We start from the raw sequence: 8,872 nt of genomic DNA, 5'->3' as shown, positions 1-8,872 counted from the left end.
GCAGAACAAGCATCTTGTTACCAGTAAAAAATTTGGTTTAGTCAGCATGGACATACCAGAAGAAATAACCATGTAAGCTAGTTGCAGGTTTCCATTTTCAGAAGCAATTGGATCATGTATGACTGAATTTGGTTCCATCCAAAAAAGTTCCCTCAACCTAGAGATTGAAGAAATTCCAGATTGCATAAGCATTTCCGGATTAAAAAACAGCAAAAACATAATAAAAAAACAAGCTTAGTATTGATTCCATAGTATGCATGCTATGGTGATAAATTAATGAGTTCTAAATGTTTGACCAATTCTTGCAGCTTTAGCCAGCTCATATTACATGTTATTTAGTGTCGCTATCCAATTTTTTACCATCGAAATTCTCATAGAAAATCAACTTGATAACTAATGGGCATTGAGAACGATACATAATTGCATCTTTCCCTTGATGTTTGCATGAATAATTTATTTGCAAAAGAAGAAACGCAAGAGATCAAGCAGGTAGGTCAGGGATCCACGACAATGGATAATACAGCACATTAAAAAATTAGAATATATCCAAGTTTAACACTAGAGGAAGTGCAGAAAGAAAGAAAGGAAAATATTATAGTTGTGAAGCATGAAGCATTCAAAGAGAATGTGAGAGCAGAAAAAAAAACTTGCATGAAAATTATCTAATATATAAAATTAAGGATGAGAAAAAAAAAAGCATGCTGTTGTATAAAGCTCAAAATTTACAATATATAATTAAAACATAGCCCAATTGACTCCAATGAGCATTTCTCCTATAACTAAACTTTGAAGTAGCATCAAAATTCAAAAGCATCAATTGAGTTACAACAATTTACTTTTTAGCAAAATATCACTTAGACAGCAAGCAGTAAAAAAAACCAATCCGCTTTTCAAACCCTCTTTTACAAAACAATTTCAGAGACAGAAGTTCAAAAAAGGTACTAGATTGATACACATAACACACTGTTTTCCATACTACATAATCAGCAGAATACAACCTGAACAGTGTTTAAAAGGGTGACAGCTGGAAAGAACCTGTCTCCTAAAACAATGTATAAATATAAAAATCCAGTTAGAGAGAACTTGACATGGATTAGATGCATATTTCAATAATGATAGTGATAACCCCATCAATGGATATTCAGGTATAAGTACATCCATGTTCCAAGGATTTCATAATGCAAAACAAAAATTCCATTATTTAAGAATAATAAAAAAGTCATTAGGTTTCAGCACCCTGTTGCTATTATAATTTAAAGCATGAAGATATAATGCCCATTAAAAATATTCATTAATCCATCGCCCCTTTTTCTACACTCCATCTCAAAACTGCTACATTTCCCTCCTCGGTAGCTCCACTTCAAAAGTACCAAGAAAATAGACATCCAAAGAGCTTTTCTTACAAAAGTTAACAAGAAGACTAATCAGATATATTGCTACATTTCCACTTAATGGATGAGTAGAAAGTGCCTAACTATTACCAATTGACTACTACAGAAATGTCACAATTTTTCAAGCCTAATGAACAAATGAAGGAAATTTAACGTTGTAAATATATCTATAGTGTTGATTGCATTTGTTTTGGTTCCCTATGTTGGTTTGAGTCTTGGGGGGGGGGGGTCTCCCCCTCTTTGTCCTCTCGGTTCCCTGCCTGCCCGTTCCTTCCCTGCGCCTATTCTGATCGTTGCTGCTCCTGTTCTCGCATGCCCTCTTCGGTGCTGCTCCAGCCGTTGCATGTGGCCTTTTGCCTCCCCTTTCTGATGGGAGGTGGCGGCTGTTTGGCTTTTTGGCTCCCTCTCTTCACCTATAAATATAGCCTTTTGTGTTTATTTTAAAGGTTATTATAAATGTCATGATTTTTGGAAGGTGAAACCTGGTTTTGTATAGCTTGCGAGCTATCCTCTTCTGCCTCTTCTCTTCTAAATTTTCGTCTTCGACTTCTAATCTCTTTCTTCTCTCCGCAAGTCCCACCCCATTTGTATCTTCTTCTTGATCAAGAAAAAACTTTTTAGGTGTTTTTATGTTCTGAAATAATGAAAGTTGTAGTGGTTTTTAGATATCTTATTTCTTGTGTTAGTTCTGTATTTTTTTGAAAGAAGAAGAAAGTTTATATGCAATCAATCTACCCTATATAATTTTGATTGATTGCATCAACTTGGTATCAGAGCCTAAGTTTCTTCGTGTCTTCCTTTTTTAAGTTTAGAAAAATGGGAAAAACATTTGCCGACCCCACGTTAGTGATATAAAGATGATGATGTTGTTTTTTGTAGAAAAAATGAAAAACATGAAACCAGGTGAAAATCAGCCAGGTAATCTTGAAGTCCAATTCCAACCAACAGCTGGTTCCTTCCCAAGGCATTTCTACCGATCCGATTCAAAATGAGTTATACAAACTTCATGATGAAAAAGCACTTGTAAAAAAAATACGATAAGAAAAACAAACTTCTACAAGACCAGTTTAAGCAAGAAAGATAAGTGATTCAGAGAAAATATACAATCTTAATTCAAGTATTAAAGTGACCTTCGACCGTCAGGAATGTTTCTTAAGCATTCTCGTCAGGAGATGAGCTCTGTCAACCGGGCAAGGTTGCCGGGGGTGTTCATCCCCCCTGTGGCCCTTCGTTTCCTTTGCTTGGTCGGGTTCTTCCCCCTCTGTTTGACCTTTCAGTTCCTCTGCCTGTCCGATTCCTTCCCTGGCGCCTGTTCCGATCGCTAGCTGCTCCTGTTCCTGTGTGCCTACTCGTGTGCTGCTCTAGCCATTGCATGTTGGCCTTTTGCCTCCCCTTTTCTGATTGGGTTGTTGGGCGGCTTTTTGGGCTGTTAGGCTCCTTCTCTTCACCTATAAATATAGGTTGTTTTGTGGCTATTTTAAAAGGTTTAAGGTATGAAAATGTCATGATTTTTGGAAGGTGAAACCTGTGGGTTTCATATAGCTTGCGAGCTATCCTCTTCTACCTCCTCTCTTCTAAAATTTCATCTTGGACTTCTAATCTCCTTCTCTCCGCAAGTGTCCATCCCATTTGTATCTTTCTTCTCAATCAAGGAAAAGTTGTTTTAGGTGTTTTTATGTTCTAAAATATATGAAAGTTGTAGTGTTTTTAGATATATTATTTTTTGTGTTAGTTTCTTGTGTTTTTTGAAAGCAAGACGAAAATTTATATGCAATCAATCTACCCTATAGATAATTAATTGCATCAAGTCTCTAGTTGCCAATATTTTAAAATAAAATGCATGAAAGCAAAGCATTTGACCTTATGATTAACTTCAATGATTTATCTCATTTCTCTCAATTTCTCCTATTTTTAGTTATTGGCTTGTGGTGATTGAGATTTGATCAAGTATACTACAATATAATTTTCCCTTTGCTGTGTGAATACTCTTAACTTCATGATTTCGATTTTGATCTCAGATTTTCTTACAAATATTAGATTTTAATGGCCTTTAAATTATTAAGAGTAAGTTCAATGTATTTTCTAGATGTACATCAAAGATACAATCTAAACTTAAGAATTAGTGGACCGCAAATTTTGATGTTGTGTCCTCTTTCTCTAAATCGCACCGTAAATTTTTATTAGTCAGACCCTGGAATCTAAAGATGTTCTGGTGTCCTACATCAACCAAGATGCTAAATAATGAGAAAGTTTGATATTTTGATGTGCTTACCCCTAATTAAAAGTATCATGTAAAGTGAGATCGCGCTTCACTAATAGGGCCTAACACTTGCTTTAGCCACATAAAATTATACATGTCTTGTTGATGAGCATATGTTTGAAAAAAGAAAGGTGTGAAATGTTCATGGGTTTAAATTACAAAAATTAGTAGGAATGGAAAGAAAACATTGAAAAAAATAGCTAAAATTATCTTAAAGATACTTAGTGGCTTCATTGATTATGATCTAAAAATTTTTTAAATCAAATAATCATTAAATAACTCCAACCCTAGTATATGAGCAGCTTTCCCCATGTCACTTATTCTGAAAGCTTTCCAACTACTTGTAAATATCTAAACAAGTTTTCATCATATCTTAAGGCAAATTAAGGGATGAAAAGATTATTTTTTGGTGATTGGAATCAAAACAAAATATAACTAAAAACCTAAAGCATTCCTCAATGAGATTTGGGAGACCAACTAAATCTTGAAGAATGCTAAATATCTAAGTGTGTCTGGTACCCATCTAAAGTCATGTAAAACACTACTTACTAGGTTTACACAATAAGTCATTGAATAACATAGCAATCCATCTTTATCAGAATATTCACATAAAGCACTTCATAACTGATAAGTTAGGAAACATTAATAACACCAAGCCAACCAGGAAAAGCAGAAAAATAGTCTTTATGATCCATTGGACAACATATTTGATCCTTACAATAGTTTTTATCAAAAATATAAATAAAATTGAACCATATCAGGACAACTCTAATAATAAAAACTAAAAAAGTGTTGTTGTCAAATCACTGCACCTTCCCAAGAGTTGTTTCCCAATATCCATCAAATCTGTAACTGTCTTATCTCCATCACGAACAAACTCCAAAATCTATGAATCAACAAATATAAAAATATTTAGAAAGTTCAATCCAACCACTGACTTGAGTTTCATCAAGTCACTGAGAATTTGAAGCGCCAAAATCATCAGATTATGGTTATAGAGCTATCCAATAGTGTTTCATAATAATCTGAATGGTTTTACAAACAGCAATATAGATAAGGTAAGGTGTATAACTGTAAAATATCAAAGATCTACTGCTTATAAACACAATTCTAAGTCCTTCAAACTGAAAGCTAAAATGGATGCATATTAAAGCTTGAAAGTATTAACGTCAAAAAGCTGGCATTAGAATATCACATATGGTATCCAGGGAAAAATCTCAAGTGAAAGGGTTGTAGTGAATTAATAAAGTAGTAAAAATCTTAATTACAAAACCTATTAAAATAATATTTTAAAAAAATGTGTAGATAATACAAAAGATCATATTTGGAATGTATATTGTTTCGAATTACATCAGAATATCACCATAAGAGCCCATAATCATAAAGAATCAGATGAGAAAATTAGAAATCAAACTGGATAATTAGATACTCAAGGCAATGATAAAAACATGATAATGGACATAAATGCATGATGAACAGGTGAACTTGAGAATAATTCAATTGTCTACTGCGACAGTTTATCCAAAAAATACTTCACTGGAAATCAAAATTCAAGGATGACATTTTCTCAAAATATTCAAAATTTTAAGGAAAAGATTTTTCAATGAAAAGGTTAAGAAAATAATATGCAAATTATTTCAATATGAATAACTTGGTAAAGGGCCAATATGCATAAATCAGATATGATTGAAAAAAGAAAAATAAGAATTAAAGGTATTTACAAAAATAATTAAATTGAAACAAAGGTAATCACAAGACATTGATTTAGGTTTATAAAATGACCGATTCTACAAACATATATCACAAGCCAAAAATATGTTAAGTTTCACTTCAGATTCATCTTAAAACTTGCAACAATATGTTGATCAACAAGTTGCTGAAAAAAAAATATCAAGTTATTTACTATGTTTTAAAGAATATCAATATAACGTGTTTAAAAAAATTTGATATTTATTGTATTTTAAACCATTTTTATTTTTGAAAAAGTATCAAGTCATTTTTAAAATACTCAAAATATTTTTTAGGTACTTTGAGTCAACCACCACGGTCGGCAACTACAACCACTGGCAACGGCTGAAACCACCAACGACCAACATCATCAACCATGGAACTTTGTCGACCACCACTGCTGGCCATTACCACCATCCATCAGCAATCGCCAGTCCGCCACTACTTCTTGCAATGCAACCCCTGCAGCTATCATCGCCTTGTCAACTGTTGCCGTCACCACCGAAAACCACTACCAATGCTCCAGACCGTAATAAAAACAAGATAACGAACATAAATGTGTGGTGAATAAGTGAACTATGTTACTTCACTGAAAATCAAAAGCCTAAGCGGTTCATCTATGGCATTTCATACAATACCCATAAGTAACAGTCACTAAGAGCATCTCCAACCGAACGCCAAACATGCGTATGGCATCATTCGGTCGCTCCAGCCGAACCCCAAATCTTCCGCTATTTGCTTGTGGCAAATAGTGCGACGCCAATATTGGTGTTACATTGTTCACCAACGCAATTTTTGTGTTTCAACCGGATTTGCCGAAGAAATGCGCCAAGAGGAGAAAGACGATTAACCTTTGCAGAAGCCCGTAAAATGGAGTTTGATTAGAGATGAATCACAATATTTTTGAGTTTCACTATATTTTGGAGTTAAAAAAGGGATTTTCGGTTGGAGATGCCCTAAAAACTCATTTTACTATTCCAGGGCATAACTCACATACACAATAATCAGATCAAATATCCAGCTAAATAATAATCAACGCAATGGAAATGTCAATTATTCATGCCTTAACAATTCAAAGCGAAACAAAAACTTTGTATCACCTACTTGTACTTTCAAGATTAATGTTTAGTACTGACTACAAACTACAGTAAATAATAAAATTCTCACTTCACATTCCTGATAAAGGGGCGAAGCAGCATAACAAAAATATTCAAGCAACTTCTAAGAATTTGAATCGTCGACTAGCACCTGAGTCGCAATCAACGCAACGGCCTCCGTGTAATTGAGTCGGAGACCACGAGCAAGACGTTTCTGCGATAAGAAACCGGCGTTATGTAGTGCTAACTTCTCCCCTTCCCTGGGTACTAGCTTCATTTTTTAGGAAGGCGCCGCACAAGCTTGATGCGTAGATAAATTTCAGCGAGCAATTTAGAACATTGAACATCGAAACCGACAAAACAAAACCCTAGGGGCTGTTTCGCAACAAGTTTTTTCTTTTTTTTTTTTCTTTTTTTTTGAAAATTTGGGGCGACGTTACTAAATTTTTCAGAGTCATAAATCCTGAAAATTATTAGATAAAAAAAAATTTTGATAAATTTTGTGAGACGGTTGATAAACTCAGGATTTTAAGTTAGCTCATGAAAATTTTCAATTTAATTTATATTTAAAATATAATTTGTATTTAAAAATGATATTTATTAATTTTTGTTTAATATTATCAATAATGTAATTAAAAGTTAACTTGATTATCAAATAATATAATTTATAATTTAATTATTAATTTAAGTAATATTATCTAATTATTTATTTATAAGTTTTTCTTTTGCATGATGAATTACTTCAAATTTTTAGTCATGTTTCTTGAACATCCACTGTCCAATTACCACATATTCTTACTTGGTCTTATGTGAGAGCACTCCTAAAAAGTCAATCAAAAGTTAGATTTGGGAACCCAAATAAATTTGAGTTTCACCTTATAATTTGATGAATGACTTGCATGCATGCTATGTTGTTGTGCAACTGATTTAGGCCTCCACACTAAATGTGCCGTATGGTGTATCATGTAAGTGCGGTCTCATCAGACCTATCATACCACAATAATAACACCTAACCCTGGGAAATATATTTACAAGTTTATGTTGGGGTTTGTGCCTCTTCCTAGGGGTATATGATGTATGTAGTGACATGGGGTACCATTGTGTCAATGTAGGTGGTGATTTATTATGTTGAAGTGCATGTATTTTTTCTTTTAGGAACTCGTTTGCAATTTCAAGACTTATAACTTTTAATTTTAATGAAAGCTCATTATGATATAGTTCAGTTGCAAATGCTTCTAACTATTTGTATGAATATTCTAAATCAAGATACTTTGATTTTAAAGATTCATGTGTAATAGTTAGGTCAACATGCTTATTATTTAATGCATCAAATTCATCGAATAAGGACATATGATTTCTATCTTGAGCAAAATGTTCAACTATCAGATTATCATGCTCTTTTCATAAAGTAAAAAAAGAAATGTTTAAGCTAGCATACATATTTTTAAACTTCCTAAATAAGTCATGAATTTTTGTCATATATAATAAATAGTTCATCATAAGATAGCTAATATATCTTATCTTTATCTAAATTATCAAGACTATTATTAGTCATAAGACACAAATTAGTTACCTCCTCCTTTGCTTCCAGATGATTCTGAGGCAGAGTCAGCCCAATAATCCATATTTTATAATGATTCCCCTTTTAAAACTTTGCCTTCTATTCACCATTCTCCTTGACTATGTGAGTTTTCAAATTGGGGCATTCAGTTCCAAGTGGCCTGATTTCCTAAATTCAAAATAAATTATGTCAGTCGATGCTTTAATTTTTTTTTTTTTTTTAAATATCGAGTTATCAGTGCAATATAATCATCCTCCTCACCTACAAAATTGTCATTATCTGAGTCATTGGCTTTCAACATCACAGTCTTCTCCTTTTTCCTACCACTTGCATCAAGTAATCTCTGACTCACGCCATACTTGTAGGCATTGCGTGAGCTAATCAAGTTATTTATAAAAATATACATTCAAGACTTTTGATTCAGAAATTGTAGTGACCTTAGCATCATAAGCACTAGGTAGTAACGTAGAATTTTATTAACCTTTTTTGAAATTAGAAAGTTCTTTACCTAATGCAAGTAATGATGTCACAATCTGAGTGAATCTAGTGTATATTTAAAAAAAAAAATTGCTATGATGCATGCAAAATAGTTTATAGTTATATAACAAAATATTTAATTTAGATTGTTTGACTTTACTAGTACCATCATATGTGATACACATTCTATCTCATATTTACTTCCATATAGTACATGTAGACACTCTCATGTAATCCTCAAATTTCAATGCACATAAATAATAATTCAAGCATTTTGTAATTAATTGAGCAAGCTGTTTATCTTTATTACTCCATTTAGTAAATAGGACATCAATTTTGACTCCATTAACTATACATG

General features: G+C 32.9%; 1 protein-coding gene across 1 annotated transcript; it reads right to left on the bottom strand.

Annotated features, from left to right (window-relative positions):
• Positions 1–975: 975 nt before the first annotated feature.
• LOC114579811 (urease-like) lies at positions 976–6,905 on the bottom strand. The gene is made up of 3 exons (XM_028695485.1): positions 6,628–6,905; positions 4,464–4,537; positions 976–1,042 (listed from the first exon to the last, which is right to left on the bottom strand). Exons 1-3 carry the CDS (start codon positions 6,751–6,753, stop codon positions 976–978), a joined length of 267 nt encoding a protein of 88 aa, XP_028551318.1. The 5' UTR covers positions 6,754–6,905.
• Positions 6,906–8,872: the final 1,967 nt, after the last annotated feature.

This window comes from Dendrobium catenatum, unplaced genomic scaffold (genome assembly GCF_001605985.2).
Source record: "Dendrobium catenatum unplaced genomic scaffold, ASM160598v2 fragScaff_scaffold_649, whole genome shotgun sequence".
In the NCBI taxonomy this organism is placed as follows: domain Eukaryota; kingdom Viridiplantae; phylum Streptophyta; class Magnoliopsida; order Asparagales; family Orchidaceae; genus Dendrobium; species Dendrobium catenatum.
Note: the sequence above shows the minus strand (reverse complement) of the source record. Positions and strands in the feature narration are given on the sequence as shown.

Bases quoted from the DNA above. Each gene is read 5' to 3' on its own strand.
- LOC114579811 (XM_028695485.1), bottom strand. From the start codon at position 6,753: ATGAAGCTAGTACCCAGGGAAGGGGAGAAGTTAGCACTACATAACGCC. The intron at 4,538-6,627 runs GTGCTAGTCGAC...GTTGATTCATAG, and splicing joins TTGCGTTGATTGCGACTCAG to ATTTTGGAGTTTGTTCGTGA. The intron at 1,043-4,463 runs GTGCAGTGATTT...ACATTGTTTTAG, and splicing joins GGGAAACAACTCTTGGGAAG to GAGACAGGTTCTTTCCAGCT.